The sequence below is a fragment of the Rousettus aegyptiacus genome, unplaced genomic scaffold, assembly GCF_014176215.1.
Source record: "Rousettus aegyptiacus isolate mRouAeg1 unplaced genomic scaffold, mRouAeg1.p scaffold_m13_p_3, whole genome shotgun sequence".
NCBI lineage: Eukaryota > Metazoa > Chordata > Mammalia > Chiroptera > Pteropodidae > Rousettus > Rousettus aegyptiacus.
Window position 1 is genome coordinate 31,619,557 of NW_023416306.1, and position 22,858 is coordinate 31,642,414.

General features: G+C 44.6%; 2 protein-coding genes, 1 non-coding gene and 1 pseudogene across 3 annotated transcripts; 3 read left to right on the forward strand and 1 right to left on the reverse strand.

Annotated features, from left to right (window-relative positions):
* Positions 1-151: 151 nt before the first annotated feature.
* BAG1 (BAG cochaperone 1) lies at positions 152-11,256 on the forward strand. The gene is made up of 7 exons (XM_016130193.2): positions 152-746; positions 2,055-2,183; positions 3,453-3,535; positions 5,085-5,198; positions 6,993-7,100; positions 8,363-8,425; positions 8,929-11,256. The coding sequence occupies exons 1-7, from the start codon at positions 152-154 to the stop codon at positions 9,016-9,018; spliced, it is 1,182 nt and encodes a 393-aa protein (XP_015985679.2). The 3' UTR covers positions 9,019-11,256.
* LOC118601060 lies at positions 6,001-6,107 on the forward strand. The gene has a single exon (XR_004950163.1). It is a non-coding gene; the product is annotated as a U6 spliceosomal RNA (small nuclear RNA).
* A 2,581-nt stretch (positions 11,257-13,837) lies between the features above and the next one.
* On the reverse strand, positions 13,838-21,105 carry SPINK4 (serine peptidase inhibitor Kazal type 4). The gene is made up of 4 exons (XM_016130449.2): positions 21,045-21,105; positions 16,812-16,852; positions 15,287-15,399; positions 13,838-13,883 (listed from the first exon to the last, which is right to left on the reverse strand). The coding sequence occupies exons 1-4, from the start codon at positions 21,103-21,105 to the stop codon at positions 13,838-13,840; spliced, it is 261 nt and encodes an 86-aa protein (XP_015985935.2).
* An 858-nt stretch (positions 21,106-21,963) lies between these two features.
* Positions 21,964-22,082, forward strand: LOC118601231 (annotated as a pseudogene).
* The last annotated feature ends 776 nt before the right edge of the window (positions 22,083-22,858 follow it).

Sequence of the window (22,858 nt, forward strand, 5' to 3'; positions counted from 1 at the left end):
CAATGTGCCTATTGGCGTTTCCCGGATCCTTCCTCCGGGTTTTCAGCTCAGACTTCCGGAGAAGGAGAGCTCCGGGAGGTTGGAGATAGGGGGCGGATAGAGAGTCAGCAGGGGGCGTGGTCTCGCCGAAGGGCGTGGGGCGTGGCTTCAGATGAGCAAGGTGGGGCCTCGGCTGGGTGGGTGGGGCCGAGAGGGTGGCTTTGCTGGTATAGGGCGAGGCAGAAGCGGGGCCTGCTCCGAGAGGCGGCGCCCGTACGCCCGGGCGGGGCGGACCGGGGAAGTAGCCCGGCGAGGTTGCAAGGCACCGTGCTCAGCATCCACCGCTGGGCCGGCAACAAGCGCGGGTCTGGCGGAGCGCAGTGGCGCACAGAGACAGCGAGGCGACCGGCAGCGGCTGGGTCCCCGGCGGCGCGCCCCTCGGCCGGGCCGGGAGTCGCGCCAGTCGGTGCCCCCAGCCGAGCGCGGTCGGCCTCTTTCTCAGAGATCATCTGTCCAGAGTGTGGCCAGAGGGCATGTGGGATCCACCAGGGGCGCCGCCGCCGGCGGTCGCAGGCCGCGGGTGAAGAAGAAAGTGCGGCCTCGCTCAGCCCGGAGCGAAGAAGTGGCTGGGAGCGAAGAGGTGACCGGGAGCGAAGAGGTGACTGAGAGCGAAGAGGTGACTCTAAGCGAAGAGGTAGCCCTAAGCGAAGAGGTGGCCCAGAGTGAGGAAATGGCGGCAGCCGGGCTCATCGTGACCGTCACCCACAGTGAGCACGGGGGGCCGGGTGGGCTCTGTGCCGGGCTACGAAAGTCCGGCGGAGTCTGTGGGTTTGGCCACGTGTCTTCCGGAAACGCGTGTTCTGTGTTTGTCCCGGCGTCCGGAAGTGTAGGTGCTTGTTTGTATTCGTGGGGCCGGTTTTTGTGCAGGTCTTGGGTCAGCTTTTCTATGTGGCTGCTGTATTTTGTCTCAGGCCGTTTGTTTCATCTTCGATGTCCATGCTTACGTCGTGGTCCTGGTTGTATGTGTTAGCGTGTGCTTGCTCAGTTATTGTGGGTCCTTTCATTAGGCTTGTGTTTGGCCATGTGTATGACTAATGTATATCTGGACACCTATGTGTGTGGAGTCTGAACTCATGTCCGCTGTTCGAGTGGGCCCTGGGTCCAAGCAAGCATACACTCTGGCACCCTTTGGGTCTGCTTACTAATGGAGTTGACACAGAACTAAACAGTCAATTCAGCGAAGAGCTGAGTTGGTGAGGTTTCCTCAGGATCTCAGAAACTGGAAACCAGGATTCTAGATCCCCCAATTTTGAGTGACTTTGGGATGTGTCCTTTCTAGGCATCTGGTTTCTTCTCTGTGAAGTAGAGTTGGTAACACCTGTTCTGCTGACTTCATGCTTGTTGAGTGGGCTCAAGGCTTGGCCTAATGCACTGGACGGACACAGGCTACCTCCTTACTGGCCACATACCTAGAAAAGAATTGGCACAGAAATTTTTTGCTGTTTGAGTTTATTTACTAATTTGCCTATTTACTGAACACCAACCATGTGCCCAGGTGTGCCCAGTGGGAAGACTTGGAGAAAAAACAGCCCCTTGCCTATTGTAGCAGTGCAATCAAAGCCCAGTACAGTACAAAGTACAAGGCAGTCAGGCCATGGGAGGCAGATGGCTTGTGATGAAAAGCATGGACTTGGGAATCAGATCTCAGGTTAAGTTTTGACTCCACAGTTGGGTCTTAACTGAAGGGAACTCACAGTTTGCTTATCTGTGAAATGAGTAAAAAGGGTTCTAAGATTAAATAAGGTAATGCATGAAATGAGCCTAATCGCCCCTTGTACATGTTAAGTGCTTAAAATGTTAGCTGATATCACTAATACTGTTAGCATGATAGAGGAAACAAAAATCTTTGAGCAAGTCACCAGAGAAAGGCTGGGCGGATGAGGGGACAGGCTATTTGGAGTAAATGGCATATGAACTGGGCCTTAAAGGCAGGGTAAATAAGAATAATAAAGTATCAGCCTATATTGGATTATATGAAAAAGTTTTCTTTATCGAATGCTTTTCTCTCTTCTCAGGCAATGAAAAGCACAATCTTCATGTTACTCCACAACAAGGCTCTAGTGAACCAACTGTCCAAGACCTGGCCCAAGTTGTTGAAGAGGCCACAGGGGTCCCGCTACCTTTTCAGAAACTCATATTTAAGGGTAGGCATCTCTCTTCCAACTTTTGAGCCCTTATGGCTAAAAGGCCTATTTAAAACTGCTTTACCTTACCCAACGGTAATGCCCAATTTTCAAACTAGGACAGTTCTTATTTGCTGTTTATTCATTTATTCCTTCAGCAAATATTTATTGAAGACCTACTGTGTACTGGATACTTGCTAACATTTGGACAGTTATTAGAATTGAAGTCATATGAGGATGGCAGAAATCTTACCATTTTTGGTGAAGCACATGAGCAGTCTTCCCTGGCCAAGTTAGATCCTCTTCCCATTGTATGGTCATATCACATTCCACTTTGGCATAACTTGTGTTGAAATTACTATTAAGTAATTGTTTTCATAGTTGCTGAACATCTGATTTTTCTATTAGAACAAACTATGTGAAGGCAGAAATACTGCTATGTGTCTAATGCAAACTTACCAAGGGCCTGGCTGTGGCAGTTCCAGTGAATGAAGCTGATTTCTTCCAGGACCCACCCCTTCCCCAATGCCATCCTCTGTCTTCCCATTACCATGGTAACCCATTATTTTGGTATCTTATGGGGCCAAATTTATCCTGTATGGTGCCAGTCATAAAGAATTTAGTGATGGGAAGCATTTTTATTTATGCTTTGTAGTGTAACTCCTTGTCTTTTTAAAAAGATTTCATTTAAAAAATTATAAAGGTAATAGAAATCCAAGTTTTAAAATAGAGAAAGCACAAAGAAGAAAATGTTCTGGTTAAAACCCCTCATAACATTTCAGCATATTTCTGTCCAGGCTTTTTTTGTTCATTTGTCCTGGCATCTTGAAGTGCAGATTTGTGTTTCGTTTCTTTTTGGTTGACAAAACTAGGATCATATTTATTATACAGTTTTAATGTTTTTCTTATAACACCAGGTCATCACCATTTGTTGTGGCACTGGAGTTTGCTGAATAAATGCTTTAATGCCTACAAAGTCTTCTATTGTACTGATATATAGTTAATCAGTCACCTATTCCTGAATTTTTGGCTCTTTCCAGTTTCTCACTATTATGAATAAGGTTGCACTGAAAATTCTTGAATAACAGTTATTGTGTGGGCACATGTCCAATTATTTATTTAGGATAAGTATCTGAAGTGAAATTACTGGTCAAGACACTTCTAAAAAGGTTACACCAATTTATTCTCTTCTCATTAGTGAACGCACTTGTTTATCTCCTGTACTCTTGCTGAAATCTATTTTCAGTGTTGTGCAGTTGTTACAACTTGGCATAACTTTCTTCCCTTCAGGAAAATCTCTGAAAGAACTGGAGAAGCCATTGTCTGCACTTGGAATACAAAATGGTTGCCGGGTCATGTTAATTGGGAAAAAGGTAAATTGATTTTTCCCCCAGAATACCCCTAAATCAAATGAGTAAGGTCTTTTAGGTGCATTTCTGTTTAGAAGGTAAATGGGGACCCACATTCTACATTAGTGAAATAGCTCTTTTTAAACAGATGTAGTCTCCATTTGTTTGATGGGATGACCAGTTTTGTTCTTATGCCCTCTGGCTCCTGTTGGTCAAGGCTTTCTCTCTGGGAATTAAAAGTAGTTGTGTTGCTTCAATAACAGCTTTTATTTTGGTGGCGGAATCTCAGTCTGGTTAAAAAGTCCCTGCGACAGGCCTTACTCATTTGGAGGGAATTTGCAAGAAAACATTTTGTTAAAAGAAACTGGTAGATTTAAAAAATAAGTGCTCTGTGCAAGTATTAGGAGCCTCTCTCCCTTTAACCACTTTTTTTTTTCCCCACTAAAATTCCTTACAAGAGAAAAACACTCTGGCCAGAAAGAAAGGTTCAGACTAAAGAACCTAGGGAGAAAAAGAGCCAGTTGTTGACAGGTGAGGATAGTAGCCTCTGGGGTTATTAAGGCTATGAGCCAGCCCTGCATTGTGACACAGTGGAATTGAATTGTTGGTCATATGAAGTTCCCTTAACTTGGAGTGAGGTGGCTCAGAGTGGAGAGAGGGCAGAGATTAGCGAAGTGGAGGCAAAGAAAATCTAGTCCAGTCTTGGAACTACCAGGGGACTGGCACTTAGAATTTGGCCACAAAGGAGAATATGAACAATTCGGAATAGTATAAAAGTAGGTAGCTGCTGGCTGTGCCTACCAATTATTTAGGTTAGAGAATGGGAAATATTCTGGATTTCTTGCTCGAGGGTCAGGGAGAATGGTGATAGGCAATGGGTAGAACCCAAAGGTTGGGGTTTAAGAAGCTGTGGGAACCCTGACTGGAGCTGTTCTGGGTTATGTGGAGCCAAATCTGATTCAAGTCTCAATTCCACCTCTTTCAGGCTATGTAATCTTGGGTTACTTTATAATAACCTCAATTTCATCATCTAAAATAGTACCTACCTCATTTGGTTGTGGTAAGGCTTAAAATAATAATACAGGTAAAGTGGTTAGGATAGTCCTGGCATAGAGGGAATGCTCAATAAAAGTATTTCTCATTATCAACATCATCGCATTAAATGGGAAAGCTCATTTGGTGGGTGACATTTTGGAATTCTTTTTAAAGAGATAGTAGAATTCCACCTGTCCCGCCATTCTGGACATCTCACAGATGTACACTGTAACTTATTCATTCTTCAGGCTTTAATCTGGTCATCAATGATCAGCTCCAGGCTGAAGTTGAATCTGGCTCCATTCCGTGAATCCTACGCTGTCAGGGCTTTTACAAGAATGTTTACCTAATACCTTCTCTTTAGAGTCTCTGTAGATAGAAAACCTTAATATTAACCCTCTGGCTTGCTTTCCAAGAAGCAGCAGAGTTAAGACTTTTTTCTAGGTGAGTAGTTTAGCCTGATTGTGGTCAGATTTTTTTCCTGAACAGGATATTGTTTTGATGATTATTAGCTTCATTTTATTCTTAAACATTTTAGAATAGTCCAGAGGAAGAGGTTGAACTAAAGAAGCTGAAAGAATTGGAGAAGTCTGTGGAGAAGATAGCTAACCAACTGGAAGAGTTGAATAAAGAGCTTACTGGAATCCAGCAGGTAACTCTCTGTGAACTTTGACTTTTTACTTTCTCTAAGAATTTTGTAGAGATACAAATGTATGGTTATGAGGGTAGGTTCTGTAGTCAGACTCCCTTCAGGTCCTGGCTCTATCCTTTCTATCACTATGGGCAAGTCTGCCTTTGTCTTAAGTTCCTCATCTATTAAAAAGGAAAAATAACGGTACCTCCCTCCCAGAGTGATTGTGACAAATAATGTAGTTTGAGCCTGAGACATGCTAAGTGCTTTGTAAGTGTTAATCATTATTATATTCGAACCCTAGCCAGCATCTATTTGTCCTCCTAGGAGAGAGCCCTGTGTTTGAAAAAGAATAAGTAACTTATCTCAGTCTAGTTGTTATAATTTGTGTAGCAAAGCAAAGAACATTTTATTGATTCCTGGAAGGTTCAAATTGAATATGATCTTAGCATGGTGGTTATCCAATTCAACTCCTTATATTGGATGGGGTACTGAAACCAAGTAAGGATTAGAAACAGCCCCAAATGACTTATTTCTTTTTTGACCTTATCATTTTATAACATTAATGGATGTATGTTAGTGTTTTAATTATAAAAGTAATACATACTGATTATATATAACTTTTACAAAAACATAGAGACACTAGTATGGAAAATAAAAATTACCTATAAGGCCCCCACTCAAAGATAACCATTACTAAAAACTGAAATTTATTTTTCCATCCTAAAAAAAATTGGTACGATGTTATGTACACTTTGTGGATTGTTTTTTAATTGTATTTAAAAAGCTGAATGGTTTCCTGTCATTAAAAACGATCATACTTGTGCTTGCTTTGGCAGCATACATACTAAAATTGGAACGATACAGAGAAGGTTAGCATGGCCCCTATGCAAGGGTGATACGTAAATTCATGAAGTGTTCCATAATAAAAAATCATATTTTTCAAAACTCGCATAACATTTCATCATATATGAATGTATCATGGATTACCTAATCAATTCTCTATTGTTCATTATTGAACATTATTTTACCATTTTGTGTAATGCTTCTTTGAATGTCCTTGGACATGAATCTTTTTTTTTTTTTTTTTACTATTTCTAATTTTTTTGGTAGAATAAATTCTTTGAGTTGAAATTGCTGGCTAATGTTTACTACATGTTGTCAAATATGCATCTGTAACTCTGGTTTTGATAAACATCCTCAGGGATCCCATTCGTCACCAGCTAACTGGTCATTTGGCCAAACAATGCAAATAAACAGCAAGACAATTTGATGAAAATAATGTAAGTGCTGCTATTTGTTAGCACATGTCTGTGTCAGAAATTATATTAAGGGTCTACATATATTCCCCTTTATCCTCATAGTAATGCTATGGGGTGTAGGTATCATAATCTCCATTTTCAAAATGAGGACACTGAGACACAGATAGATTAAATAATTTGTTCAAGATCATAAGCCGGCAAATGGAAGTCAGAATTTAAGCCCAGGCCTGTCAAACTCTAAATCCTGTGCTATTAACGTCAGCCTTGTGTGTGTAGGTATATGCTTCTGGCTTCTCCAGAGCCAGATCTCAGGAGGGCCATGTGAGATAGAATGGCCTATTACTGTGCTTGGGGTGACCCAAGGCCAGCCAGCTTTTCTGTTTTTTGGATTTTTTTTTCCCCCAAGAGATGAAATTGTGTGTCTGATATCTGGCCTATTGTGGAGAATGTGAATTTAGAGTGTGGTTGCTTCATCAGTGGCTTGGCTTGGCTTGGCTTGGAGTTTTCCATCAGCCTCAAGGAAACCTTGCAAGACTGCATTATTCCTTCACAGGGTTTTCTGGCCAAGGATTTGCAAGCTGAGGCTCTCTGCAAACTTGATAAGAGAGTAAAAGCCACAATCGAGCAGTTTATGAAGATCTTGGAGGAGATTGACACACTAGTAAGTGAATAGTCGGCTGAGAACTAGTTTCCTTTGACTATATTTCTGTCAGTTTCTTGCTTTCAGTAAATCACCTGTACTGAAGACATTTCTTGATTTCTAGGCACTTACATCCCACCAACATAGGGCTTTTATCTTTTTTATTTATGTATGCTAGTAGCATCTAATTGTCATGAAGCTGAGATCCAAATGGTCCATGGTCTCATGGTCAGAGAAACACAGGGCTTCACTATCCTGATGCCCATGTGACTAATATTCCACTAAGCTCATTTCCTATACAGAATGCAGTTAGACCCAGCTCTTGTGAAGCTGTTGAGAATCACTGATGCCATATTCCCTTTTTTTTTTTCTGCTTATCACCTAAAGTCTTTTTAAAGTCTTATTACCTAAAGCTACTTATTACCTAAAGTCGATTTATATCCAGTTGGTTGTATCAGTGTCTTCACCCCTAAATCATTTGACAAATTAGACCAGCTTCTTTTTTTTTTTTTTTAATTATAGTTGACATTCAAGTGTATAGTAGTTAGACATTTGATATAGTTTATGAAGTTATCACCTTGTTAGGTCTAGTACCCGCCTGACTTCATACATAGTTATTACGCTATTATTGACTATATTCCCTCTGCTGTACTTTACATCCCCGTGACTATTTTGTAGCTACCAGTTTATATTTTATATTTAATTTCTTCACCTTTTTCACCCAGCCTCCCAACTCACCTTCCATCTGGCAATCAACCATCAGTTCTCTATATCTGACTCTATTTCTATTTTATTTGTTTATTTTCTTTAGATTCCACATAAAAGTGAAATCATATGGTATTTGTCTTTCTGACTTATTTCACTTAGCATAATACCCTCCAGGTCCAGCCATGTTGTCTTATGATACCTCATTCTTGAGGGTGAATTACTCTGGGATTCAGTGGTAGGTGAGAGGGGAGTGTAAAGAAGCAGGAGAAGGTGCTTTTTCTACAATAGTGAACTCATGTCTCTCTAGGATATAGTATCCATACATAGGAAACAGTGAAAGGACAGTCTGTTACAGATCAGTTCCTATGGCCCAGACATTGAGAACAAGGGAGCTCTTATAGTGGTGAGAGCCATGGAAGGGCCATGGAGGATACTGACTCAGAGAATTGATTTCTAAAAATATACCTCTCATTCACATTGGTGACCTGTGACTTTTGTGTACTGTAGGTATTTCTGATGTGTTCTTAAGCCATTTTCACTGAAGATTATTTATGTGTCAACTTATTCTTCCATAGATTCTGCCAGAAAATTTCAAAGACAGTAGATTGAAAAGGAAAGGTTTGGTGAAAAGGGTTCAGGTGAGTTGTGTGATAGAGCGTTACAAAGTACAATGTGTTGGTATGTGTATTTGTTCAGAGTAAGATATAGTAGAAGTGTGTGTGACTTTTTTTGGTTGTTACTCAGCATGAACCCAGAACATAAGAGAATTATTTCTTTCATGTTGCTATAATTATATATATGAATATAAACTAATTGGTAAGGAAGACCTCTGGAAGGTCACAATTCCAGGAAGCACCATTTATATGTACAGTGCCGCACTGAAATTGTAGAATTGCAGTGGCAAGGCTTCCTGTCCTCACCATCCTTCTGGGGGTTGTGGGCCTAGAGCATTGTCAGAAATCCTGGTCCTATGCTTTCCTCTACCTCCCTTTCCTTACTTTGGAGCCCAGGCCATCCCTGCACAGCCTGTTTCAGCCTTAGTCAGTCACCCATGGGTTCCCCTGAATGGCTGATCACAGAGCCTTGCATGGGCAGGAGTTGACTAGCCCTGAAGGGGCCCTCACCATACATTTATCTTTAGGCTTTCCTAGCTGAGTGCGACACAGTGGAGCAGAACATCTGCCAGGAGACAGAGCGCCTGCAATCCACAAACTTGGCCCTGGCCGAATGAGGTGATGTGGAGAGAGAGAGGCTGTACTGCCCTGACGAACAGCACCACCTGCTCTGCCCTCTCTGGAACAGAAGATACCGGATTTCTCTAGAGCTGCTGGGGACAATTGGCCAATTATTAGTTTTCCTTCTCCAACACTTGTTCTCAATGAACAAGTATTGTCTTTACAATCTTAAGTAGAGCTCCTGTCTGTTTTCTCATCTGTCTCTGTGCAGCTGTGCTATCCAGCAGCCCACCTTGTCTGGGAATGGCCTCCTCTGCCCAAGTCTTCTCAGCTCTTTAGAATTTTGGGTGCTTTAGATTGGTGAGAGCTCTCATTCGTCCTGAGGTAGTTCGGGTATGTAGGCCACCCTGGTCTTCAGATACCTGAGGTGTTCGTGCTCTTGTGATCCTGTAGCCCCATAGGTGTAAACCACAATCACCGGAAGTTGCATCTGGTCAGGAGTGTTGGGAATGGCTCGAAACAGGTGTTTGGCACAAAGGTAGTCCAAGTATCCCTCGTTGTGACCTAATTCTGGAGTAGCTGGCTGGGTCGTTGGTTCACAGACCCTGTCCTCACCTCCCAACGACCCTGCCCAGCCACAGGCCAGGAGATCTCGGAGCGGGGGGGGGGGGGTTATTCCTGGGGTGAGGCCTGTGGCTAATGCATGGACATTCTTGTGCCTAAGCAAATCTGTTGAAGGTTGGAACCCAGTGTTGACTGAAAATCTGCTTGAAACCAGGTCAGAACCATGGCTCAGGAAGGGAAGAGAGGGGAGCCAGAGTAAGACAGGCAACCGTAAACTTCTCAAGAGTTCCTTCAGAGGCATTTCTGTTAGCAGTAGCCTTCTGAGATTATATTTCCTTCAAGGCTGTTTCTGTCTCTTGTGGCCTCATTCCCCCCCCCACCCACCTCCCCACTCATTGTTTAAAAAACAGTTTGTATACAAATCAAGCAGAAGAGTATTTAAACTTTTCTTTGAAGTATGAGAAGCAAAAGTCTCTGGTTCTAGTCATTCATAATTTTAATAAAATTGAGAGTGGCCCAGTGTGCTAGAATTTTTTAAATGGTCAGCTGCTGTCACCCTATTTTTTTCACACAGTGCCCAGGATACAGGTTCCTGACAGGCCACTCTGAAGCCAACCTGATTTGGCAGAGAGGGCATCACTGAAGCCCCGGGAATTTAGGACTGCATGGGTGGGACCTAGGAGAAGGTTGTGGTAGGGATAGAGAAGTGCATGAGGCTCAGGGCCCAGCCGGTCCTACCCCCTACTATAATTAGAGCAGTTCGGTAGTTATCTGTGTTTATGTGGTAGCTGTTTGGCCTTGGGACACAGCATTTAATGAAAAGTCACTGTGTGCCAGGTAACCGTTTTAAGTAGTTTAGATGTATTAGTTGTTTAATTCTCATACAACCTAGGAGGTAGACAGATACTATCCCATTTTAGAGATGAGGAAACTGAGAGAGCTTAGTTAATTTGCTCAAGGTCGTAGAGTAAGTAGCAAAGCCAGGACACCAGTCTGGGCAGTTTGATCCAGAGCCCATGCTCTTAATCTCTACAGTCCTGCCTCCCAACCGACATGGTTGTGTGTTCTCATTTTCTCTCTTCCTCTCCTCCTGTCTCCCATACTGGCCTCTCCACTTCCTCTCTGGTCCTCTCCAGCTCATTCTCCACAGAGCATCTTGAGTGATTATTAAGTACAAATCTTATGTCACTCCCCTGCTTAAAAATCTCCAGTAGCTTCCAATTTCTCTTAGGATAAAGGCCAAAATCCTTACCCTACACCCTCTTTTAGCTCATGTCAGGCCACACTTCTGTTTGCTGTTTGTGGTCAGCTGCTCTGGTCTTCATTCAGGTCCTCAGATGCTCTCCACCCTCTCTTATCCTGGGGTCTTTACACACTCTGGTCTTCTTGGACAGTTCCTCACTACCCTTCTTCTATTCCCACCCCTTTCCTAGGTAACTCCTGCTCATCATTCAGAACTTAAACATCTCTTCCATGGAGAAACCTTACCTACTGTCTGAGAACATATCAAGTCCCCTCTCACAGCTTGCCATAACTTTTCTTTCACAGCATGTATTATAGTCTGTGATGATTTATTTATGGGATTATTTTATTTAATATTTGCCTTTAACACTGGACTGTATGTAAATTCCTTGGATTAAGGAGCTACTTTGTTTTGTTAATAGCATCTTTTTGAAGCACATTGTCTGGTTTATAGTAGATGCTCAATAAATTTTTGGAGAATGAATGAACATTGAATACACACATCAATAGTGAAAATCCACTTGGCCACTGAAGCTCTGTCAGCATTAGGATTTATAGCATCAATAGCCATCGTCTTATTTAAGGGTTGAAAAAGAGGTCATAAGGTGTGGGCTATGCAACAGATGTGCAGGGTGGTGACTGGGGCCTGTGTACACGGCCCATACACGCAGACCTGCCCATCCACAGAGTACGCCTGCCTGTGAACAGGGAGAGAACATCTCTTCTCCTTTGCTTGCTTTCCTGGTACATAATCAGTCCTACTGCAGGGAAACAAATGGGGCTGTGATCCCACAAACTTCCTTCAGCCTCACAGAGAAGGAAGATTCTCACATATATCATCTGTTTGGTCAGTGATTTCTAATTATTCTCCAAGGCACAATTTAAAAGTTAACTCATCTGAGAAGCCCTTCTTTGTCTGGAAGTAGTCCTCTTTTGGTTGAAAGTACCTGAGATTTCAAAGAGATTGTTGAAATGGAAAATTTATTGGCAGAACGTCAGGTTATCCCATGTAACTTGGGGAAGTTCAAGGTAAGCTGTTTGTGTCAGCATCATTCCCTCAATTCTGCTTCTTCTACAAAGTAGGAAACAGCTGCCAGCAGCTCCTACTTTGCACATTTTATAACTTCATTGCTATAAAGTTATAGCAAGGATACAGAGGAACTGCCTCTGTATCCTTGTTTCCAATTTGAAAAATCCAGAAGAATCTTTTGGCCAGATCCGCAGTGGCCGGGAAAGCAGGGTCACATGCCATTGATAGGGCCTTTAGGAGCCCACACTTATGTTTCAGGGTGGTTCCCAGAGACAGGGCTACGGCCCAGTGGGGAATTAGGTATTTTTTCCACCCTGGTGCCTGGTACATTACTCAGGTATAATCTTTGTGATTCCTCATCGTGTGAGTGGAAGCTTGGAAAGACTTCACTAGGGACAAGGTTGGCCAAGCTGTGCCACTTGAATATAAGAGGGGCATCCCACTTAGAGCAGAAACTTAGATGTCACAAATATACACTCTCCTCCTCCTATAATAAAGGAACTAATTTGCAGCTTAGCATATGGCCAACCAACTAAAAACTCTATTTCCCAGTCTCCTTGTGCTAGCATGGACAACAGACTACATTTTAGCCAATGGGATGTAAACAGTGTATACATCTTACAGGAAGCATCTTCAGTGGTGTACTCCTCTGAGGGCCAGAATGCAGACATGATGGCTGGATTTGGAGCAGCTGTAGTGGACCTTGAGGTGGAAACTGATGCGAATGTCAGAGTAACAATATAAAAGGAGCATGGAGTTGGCATTCTTTGTAGATCTATGTGAGAGAAAAACTTTTGTTTAAGCCACTGTTATTTTGGCTTTTTGGTTTCTCGGGGCCAAACTTAATCCTATATTATTCATACTCAGGTGGGAAACAGGAGTTTCTATCAGTAGTGGTAGAAGGGCCTATAATAGTGATGACTCTGTCAGCGTCAATTCCTACTTAGGTTTCCATTTCTGTGTTTCGGGAATGTTGGCTCCTGCCTCCCCTGCCCTGACTTTCCTCCCAGACCTTAGTGTGTGTGTTTTCCCACAGAGCATTTTCTACGTTATCTGTCTACTCTAGAACAGGAATTGGAGTCCATATGAAATTTTTCCCACCTGGCCAGGCCCCTCTCTACACTGCTTTCCACCACACCATTATCAAGAGGTTTCTCTTATGGGCTTTGGCCTAAAGAGGAGGTGTTTGACATATACCACAGGCTGGAGCCTCTGCTGAGATTTCTGAATGCTGTATGATCCTGTGGGCCATTGTATGAGTGCATGTGTGCTGTGTGTGCCTGGCATTGTGTTTAATGTCAATATATTTAACAACTCGTCAGAGTGAGTGTTGACCAGAGGAGCAGAGCAAGGTCTGGAGTCATCATGCCGAGAGTGGCCAGGGTGCAGGGGGACATCAAAGGCTTGGGGCAGCACCCGTTTCATTTATTATAGACCTAATTCAATATTTTAACAAGTAGTTCAGTTGTACCGTGTATACCACCGGAATATCAGCTGTGATATGTTCGTGTGTGTGTGTGTGTGTGTGTGTGTGTGTGTGTGTGTGTGAGAGAGAGAGAGAGAGAGAGAGAGAGAGAGAGAGAGAGAGTGTTTAGCCAGGGAGACAGCCACGAGGGGGTGTGGAACCCTCAATAAGGCTTCTGAAGCTTGTCCATGCACCCTGACATTGGCAGAGGGTATAGATCTCACCTAGGTTCTTGGCCTCAATAACAGGCCAGGCTGGGACAGACAGGAGCACTGGGCAGAGAGTCCTAGGGCCAGGGGCTGGCCTCTCAAAAAGGGGGAAAATATACCTGGGATCTCTATGGGGTATGTGACAGGGTTAAGGAGCACCAGAGCAATGGAGGGGATATCAGTTTAAGAGTAGGGAGGACAGGGCGCGATCCCCTAGTGCTCCCACAACTGCCTCCCCAGAGTCCCCAAAGACACTGGCCCACTTGACTGGGTTAGGCTGGATCTTTTATTTCATGTCACATCCTCTCCACTTCCACCACTGTTCTCCATCCTGAAGCATCATGGCATAAGAGGCTCCTGTGGGATCAGCATTGGCCATCCTTCACAATCTGGATGTCTTGTTTGGTTTTTCTAGGAACACAGGATACAGGGGTGAGGCCACCTCCGCAAGGAACTGACACGTACCCTTCAGGGACCCTGGTGCAGTCCACCCAGACACACTGCTGAACCCTACCCACCCACTTAGTTTATGGTACAGGGCAAGTCCCAGGAGTCTCTGAACACATCCTGTAGCTTTTCCCTCTTATACAGTCTCCCCCTGGGAGATTTCAGCTTCTTGGGGTTTCAACTAATGCATGCTGATTCAGGCAGCAAATCTATCTCCGGCCTAGACCTCCGTGCTGAACTCTAGGCATATCTCAACTGGGATGTGCCAGAGGCTCAACTGTCCACGAACATCATTGCCCCACAAACCTGCTATATCCCCCCATCCCTCTTGGCACATGGCACCACCAACTGCCCAAAGCCACAAGTTAGAAACCAGCATGTTGCTTTTGCCTCCTCCGTGTACCCCTCAACCCTCACATCCAATCTCACAGGTTGCCGTTTTCCCTCCATATAACCATGAGTGTTTAGTAATCATAATCTTTAAATTAGGACTACCCTGCTGCTCTTCTGCATATCTGTCTAGAGCATTGTAGCTTCCAAAGACTTTTTCCTCTTCCATGATCTCACTTATCTCTGCCTGGCTCAAGGGTCTTATTAATGAAGACATGAGACCAAATGAGTGATCAGACATACCAAGGTCATATTCTGTCTCTGCCCACCTCTCTAGACTCATTTCTTGTCTCTCCCCTATTCTCCCTTAAACTTTATGCTCCAGCATATCCAACTTTTTATAGTGCCTCAAATACAAAATTTCTTTTCCTCCTAGACCTTTCTAAACTCATTTTTCTGCTTGGTATTACCTTCCTTTATTTCTTCGTTCTCCTAGCTAATTTCTACTTACCCTCAGAGCTGAGCTGAAGTGTCCCCTCCTTGGGGAAGTATTCCCTGCCCTTGCCCTGCATCTACAGAATGCTGTGCACTCCCATTGGAGCTTTTAGCATTCTATGCTGCAATTGGCTAACCATCAGCTTGGCTTTCCCCTTAGACTGACCTTATGCCCCAGGAAGCCAGCGATGCTTATTATGCTCTCTAGTATCCCCAGTGCCTAGCATATAGTAGGTGCTCAATAAATAATTGTTGGCTAGAAGAATAAATGAACAAATGAGGTCAGGGGCTGAACAAGGAATCAAACCCAGGGTTTCTGCCCTTACTCTTAACCCCTTAATCAGCTGTGGTTTTCTGCTTGGAACTGTGTGCATGAATTATGTCCTTTCCTCATTCTGTTAGGGGCAAATGTTGGAGTACTCTTTTCCAATCAAGTGCGTATGAAGGAAGACGCAGTTCAAGTCTTGTTCCTTTCAGACCTTTATGCACCAGAGATAGGGCCCACCCCAGCAAGCAGAGGGGAAAGTAGGGAGTGGACTTACATCCGGACCAAGCAGAGCTGGCATTCATTGTTATATGTGACCCCATCAGTGCCGCAGACTGGGTTGGACGTCTGGAAACAGTCTGGAGACTCTGTCATATGCTCACAGATGGGCTGTGGAAGAGAAGAAGGGAGGGTGGGCACTCAGGGATTCAGAGGCAGGGAGGAGGAACCTAGGGGCTCTGCTAGGAGCCAGAGGGGTGCCAGGGAGGAGCCAGATTCAGGGTTCATGGAAGAGCCAGTGTGGGTCCAGGGAGCATGAAACCAACCACTCAGGGGCCTTCAGCATGTTTATTTGGGTGTGTGTACATGACCATGTGTGTGGCTGTGACTGTGTACATTAGTGTGTACCTGTGTCTGCTGAGCCCAAGTATACAGGCATCCAAGTATGCTTGTGTTTATGTGCATGGAGTGAGCGTGTGCCCTTAAGCATCTGGGGACGGGTTCATACACTCCTCACATAGTCTAATTGGAACACCTGCTGCTGGCACCATCATTCCCAGGAGACCCCTCCTCCTCTGGGGCTCCTGAACTCAACATTGGCTTATATAACCTATCAGGCCCCTCAGTGTGGGAAGGCTGGAGGAATGGGCAGGGCTTAGGACTTAATTGAGGTTCAGTCTCAAAAGGTTTCAGGCCAGGCCTGAGGTCAGGCTCAGAACTAGTTGAGGATGGGATCAGGCCCTGGGAGAGGGACAGGGGGCGGGAGGCAGTACAATGTAGCAGTGAGGGCTTCAGGCCCAAGAGACGTGAATCTGGCACCAATTAGCTGTGTAAACTTGGGTGAGCTATGTCCATTCTCCAAGACTCAGTTTTCTCATCTGCAAACACTCTAAATAATAGTATTTCCACATAGGGGTAATTGAAATAATATATGTAAAGTATTTTGGCTCTTTGTCTGACATTAAAGTAAGTGGGGCTGGGTTCTGATGGGCTGATGGTGAAAATCCTGAGGCTGCTAGATGGAAAGGTGGCTTTGAGTCCCTCATCACATATGTGAAGGGTGGATTTAGGGTCTCAACAAGGCCACCACCACTGCCTTGGAATCCCTGGGGACACTGGACCCAGGGTCCAGATGGAATCAGTGTTTATGAATAACTTGGTGTCTGAGCTCCAGAGTGAAGGCATGGATGTTGGGGTGTAGGTGGGGAGGCTGGTATCTCCACAGGGCCATTCAATGTTCCAGGTCACTTCTTTGGCCTGAAATCTGTGGCCTATCCTGTATTATACAAAGCAGAGTGCCTTAGGTTCTGTTCAGTTTGGGTAGGGGGAATCTCACTGTAGGCAGGGACCTTGGAGGCCAGGTTAGGGCAGATCTCTCAAGGGCCTTGATGCCACATTTCAGACTTTCAAACCTAGGCCTGCTCAACCTGGAAGGGCTAGCCTTGGAAATATAAAGGCTCAGGAAGCCACCCTGGCCACCATGGAGCCCTAGGAGCAGTGTAAAGGAAAATGCTTGTTTCCCAGCGTGGATGGGAGGGCTCCCTCTGCAGAGGGAAAGCCAGAACTGCAAGTAGCTGCCCTACCATTCTTGAGAAGATGAACTTTCCTGCCGACACTGGCATTTCTGAAAGGCAAAACAGCAAGAATTAGGTGATGTTGGCTCTAGGCCTCAGGTCCAGGGTCTGAGGACGGCTTCTTCCAGACACTATTCAATCTGGAATTCCTCAAGGAAATGTAGTGAGTCACCAGAAAGTGGGGCTCCCAGAAAGCTGTCATAACCTTGGGTTACATGAACAGAGACAGAAAGTCTAGAATTAGGGACGTGACAGTCCAGCCTATTCCTTATTAGTCAAATTCCACTGGAATTGTTATGTCTCATGTGATAATAAAAATAATTCAGTTACTGTGTGCCAGACATTGAGAATACACAATCTTACTACTCTTCACACCTCTCTCATTACTATGTAACGGAGGAAAGGAGACAGTAGTGGATGCTGTGATCTGTTACCTAGAACCCACCTGCAGGACTGAGGCATTCATTTCCTCAGCTGCCAAGAGTATTGGCCACTCACAGTGAGTCCCTTCCTCAGAATTAACCCCAGAGAACAGGGGATGTGACCTTGCCCAAGGTCACATCCCCTACCTAGGAACAGCCCATATCCAATGACAGGTTGATGTGGGCACCATGGCCCAAACCCCTCTTCTCTGTTCAGAACAACATCAAAAGGCCACCAGAGCTCCAAAGCTCCCCATAGTATCATCAGAGGCCTCTGCTGCATCACAGTCAACTCCTCATCCTTCACATGTGTTACCCCCGTCAGCACTCCCCCATAAACTGCATGCAGATCTGAGTCTGTTTCCGGGGGAACTTGAGCAACCTATGAAAGAGGCTCAGGTAAAGCAACACAGTTAAGGACAGAGCTGAGATTTGCACAATGGTCTGTCATTCCTCAGCCTGGCTTTTTCCACACACACAGGTGTGCCCAGGGTCCCTCAAGATCTGGCTGAACTGCTTACAGGACCTGAGAACACTGTGATGTGACTGACAAGTTTGACAGGTGAATGAGGGAACGGGAACTGTATCTAACACCACAGAAGGAAGGAAAGGTGTCTAGGTAAATTGGAGAAGGGTGGGATACTTCTTGAAGTTTCCGAAGGGCTATCTTGGGGCCAAGGGAGAGATTAGCTCTTCTTAACCTCAGAGAGCAGACCCTATCCGTATGAGGAGGCTTCAGAAGGGCAGGTTTGGGTTTTGGAATTTTTTCTCAATGGGAGCTATGCCTCAATGAAGGGGGCTATCTCCAGAAGTGGAGTTCTCTCCATCACTATGGTTTCAGTTTTTCTTGGGAATAATATTATAAGAGATTTCCAAGGTAGAGAAGGAGAAAGGAACTGAAGCTAAGTGACCTCTTGTGTCCCGGTATTGGGGCATCAAAATGCAAATTGAGCCTTGTCTCCACACTGCTCAAAACCCTTCTATGTCATAGTTGCCAGAACTGGAAATTACCACATGTCCTTCAACAGGAGAATGAATACACTATGTTACACATATACAGTGGGATACAACTCAGCGATAAAAATGAGCAAACAACTGACGATGCACCAACATGGCGGAATCTCAAAAGAAGCTGAGCCAAAGAAGCCAGACGCAAAAGACTATGTATTGTGTGCAGGTCAAGATCAAGGGAATCCTGGGGATAAATGCAATTTTCTATGCGACATTCTAGAAAAGTCCAAATGTAGAACAAAGAGCAGTGGTATCCTCTAGGGGTGAGTTGGGGGTGAAGAGGAAATTTCTGGGGCAATGGAAATATTCTGTATCTTGATAGAGGTCTGGGTTATACAGATATATGCATGGTCAAAACTCATTGAATAAGATTCATCGAGTGATAAGATTTGTGCATTTCATGGTATGTAACTGTTAGGGGACAAAAAAGCGTTGAAAAGATATGAAGCCCTTCCATGGATCCCTGTCATGATCACTGAGCTCCTTCATTTTATGTTTAGGACACTGCATGAACTGATTCCAAACTTCCTCCCGGACTCACTTCCTTGTACACCTCTTCATGTCCCTATACTCCAGTTATTCCTCCCTGCCTACTCTTCCCAGAAGAGGCTCTACTTTGGCTCATACTGTTCCCTCTGCCTGGAAGGCCCTTATTCCTGTTCTCCTCCTATTGACTCATACCCTGCTTTCGAGGCTTAGATGCCACATCCCAGAGAAGCCTTTCCTGATATCCGCCAGAGTTTCTTGAGCAGACCTGGATTTAGGTTTCTGTTTTAGTCTGTTTGGGCTGCTAGAACAAAAATATCAAAAACTATGTAGCTTATAAACAACATTTATTTCTCATAGTTCTGGGGGCTGGGAAATCCAAGATCATGGTGCCAGCAGATGTAGTGTCTGGCAAGGTTCATAGCCTGTGCCTTCGTACTATGTCCTCGCTGGTGGAATGGGCTAGGGAACTCTCTGGGGCCTCTTTTATGAGGGTACAAATCCCATGAGGCATTTACTTCATGACCTAATCACTTCCCAAACATCCCGCCTCCCAATATCTTCACCTTGGGGGTTAGGATTTTAACATACAAATGTTGGGGGCCACAGACATTCAGACCATAGCAGCTTCTTTTATGCCACCACATTCTATCCCCCTCACTGGGTCACTCCTGCCTCCCTATGGACCTGAGCTCCTAGGGGCTTCCTTGTCTGCCCCCGTGTGGCAATGCTCCCCACACAGCAAATGTTCAGGAATTTACCATTAAAGTGCATTATGGGGAGGAGTTCAGAACCCTGTAGTGTCAAGAGTTTCTTCCTGGAGGATGTGGGAATAAGTTGTATTTACCCCTCAGACTGCACTTGACCTTGGTGTCCCCTCCTCACTCAGCCAAGGCAGGAATCTGAAATGGGTACAAGAACTCTCTCCAGGGCAGGCCACCTCAGTATTCCCAGCAGGAGAAGTACTCAGGGAAAGAAAGCTAGCCTGGGAGTAAGCAGGCTGTGCTGAGCCAGAACCCCAGACCCATTTTCTGTGCTCTCAGCCTGTGGGGTCAGTATCTTCAACTGGGGAAATGGGCGTTTGACTGGCCATGAGCTCAAAGACCTTGATGTCCTCCTGAGCCTTGTTCTCCTGTAATATCGCAGCTTTGTCCAGATGGGTCCTATGTAGTATCCCTGCTTCCCCCTGTAGTCTGTTTTCAACAGCAGCCAGAGCAATTCTTTTATACCATGTAACTGCTCAAAAACCTTCAGTGCTTCCCATTTCACTCAGAGGAAAAGCCAAGTTTACATTAGCCTTCAAGGCCTTTCTCAGTACAGTTCTCAGTTGCCTCTATTATCTCCCCTCCCATCACTCTGAACCCTGCCTCTCACTCCCCTCCAGCTGCACTGGCCTCCTTGCTATACCACAAACACTCCAGATGTGCTCCTACCTCAGGGCCTTTGCACTGCCTATTCCCTCTGTCTGGAATATTCTTCTCCCAGATATCCACGTGGCTCACTCTCTCACCTCCTTCAAGCTTTGCTCAAACATGAGCCTCTGAGGGAGAACTCCCCTGATTTGTCATTGTAACACTGTCCCAATCCCTATCTCCCTTGCCCATATTCTTTTTCATTAGCTTTTACTACCTTCTAACATACTGTTTAATGTACATTATACCTATCTTGTTTATTGTCAATTCCAGTCTCTCCTTCTCTATTAGATTAAAGCTCCATCAGGGAAGTCCTTTCTTGTTTTGCTCACTGACAGACCTTCAGGGCCCAGAAAAATGCCTGATATACAGCAATTGAAAGAATGTAAAAGTGCCCCAGGCCCTGAGGAGGCCCCATTCCAGCTACATGTGTCCAGCTCAGTCTAAGTGCTCCCAGAAAGAAGGTTCCCACATGTTCACATGGTTGCTCTCAGTCCCCCAGCCATAGCCAGTCAGAGCAGACAGTAGCTCAGAGGACCTGGAGCAGACTTCCTTCAGCACCCACCACCCTGCAGTCAGCAGACTTTCCTATCTTCTCTGAGGTAGGCCTGTTCCCTTCTGCCTCCCTGATTCCTAGCCTAGTAGTTGCAGCTTTGAACTAGAATAACCTTCCAATTATGGACAAATGGAGGCTCTAAGAAGGGAGGGGATTTTTACAATTATAGGCCAAGTTTTGAACCCAGATTTGTTTTTTCCTAGCCCAGGGATTTCGCCACTATAATGGAGAGGTGCAGAAAGACGGTATATGCAGAAAACTGAGGACTCAGAGTGCTCTAGGCCCTGCCTCTACCCCCAACCCAAGCTTACCTACCAACAACAAACCACAAAGAACCCAGGCTCTGCCCACTTACCCCTGTCCACAATGAGGAGGGCAGCCAAAGTCAAAGTGACCACCCAGAGGCGGATGGCCATGTTGGTCCTGGGCTGACGTGGGCTCAGCTAGCTGAGGCCTGGGCCATGGGAAGGATAGGAGCCTGTTTATAATGCCATTCCCTACCCTTATCTTGATCCTTACTCTTATCTTATCTGGGACCAGATGGTGAGGCTAGGATCCTCATAAAGAGTTACTCTCTGCACCCTGGCATCCGGAAAGGGCTTGCTCTGGGCGGAGGTACTGAGCTCTCTTGGTGGCACAGGGCTGTGCCCGTGGGCCTGTCAGATTTCCAGAGTAGGGAAAACTGCAGGATGCAAATGTGATGCCAGTCTGAGGGCTGCAACAAGAGGGAAAGGGAAATTGAAGCAGAAAGAGAAAAGCAGAGAAACCAAGTCAGAGAGAGAGGGAAAAAAAAAAAGGAAAATCAGAAATAAATAATAATAATAAGAAGAAAAACAACTGGCAGGTAGCAAGAGACAGAGAAAAGGGGCTGGAGTCATGGATTCCTTTCTCTGTGCTTCCGCCAACCTCAGAAAAGCAACTTTCCTTAACTGGGCCTAAGTTACCATTTGCACAAAATGAGGGTAATTCTGGATCATCTCACTCATAGAGCTGCTGTGAAGATGAGAGTGATGACAGAGATAGGAAAACATTTTGTTGAGTATGAAATGAGGAATAAATGTAATTACAAATATTTTATTTTTCTTGCTTGTTTGTTTGTTTGTTTGTTGCACCACAAAGAAGGCACAGCTGACAGAAGGGGGAAAGGGGCAAAATAAAGCATTGTAAAGAAGATGCCCTCATGCTTTGCGTGTATTATTTGTCTACTTGCGTTTTAATGGGTTAAATGTAGACAAGATTCTTTTTAAGAAAAATCAATATCTAAAATTACCCCAGTCTACGGCCATGCTACCCTGAACAAGCCCGATCCTGTCTGATCTTGGAAGCTAAGCAGGGTCGGGCCTGGTTAGTAATTGGATGGGAGACCACCTAGGAAGACTGGGTGCTGTAGACGTAAAAAATAAAAAATGAGGGATCGTAAACCGGCAAGGCCCTTGTAATCTGTGAGGTTAACCAAGGGTTGCCTCGCCTAAAAAAAAATAAATAAATAAAATAAAAAATAAATAAATAAATAAATAAAAATTTAAAAAATTAATTAATTAATTGAAACTATACCATATTTGTACAATATATATGAATATTTGGTTATCTGGTTTCACAGAATTTCTGATTTATTAAAAGAATAACAAAATTTTATTTATATATGTATTTCTTTAATTCATTCACATCAATGATTTTCAGCTCCATCTGCAGATTAGATTTCCCAGGGGAGAATTTAAAACTACAGATGCTGGGCCTCACTCAAAAATATTTGAATCAAAATTTCAGTGTTTTTTAAAAACACCTTTTATTTTGAAAGATTTCAAGCTTAGAGATAAGTTGTAAGAATAGTTAAATGAGTCAATGGGAAGGATTCTTGTGTAAGAATAACCTCTTTGGGGGCCCCAGGCAGCCAGTCACCCCTACAGACTTACAGAAGCCCGAGATCTGCAGTGCAGCCCAATCTGACATCCATGACTCAGCTTCGGGATCCTTCTGCCCCTCCTCAGGAACCTACAAGGCCCTCGGATGCCTCTGAGTCATATGGTGGCTCTCCTTCCATTGCTTAGCCAGGCAGAGCAAATATTTAATGATGACTTCCTGGCCTCAAGCAAGAACATCATCCCATAAAGAAAGGGGAACTTTAAAGGTCATCTAGATCCTGTCCCTCATCTTCCACTCAGACCTTCC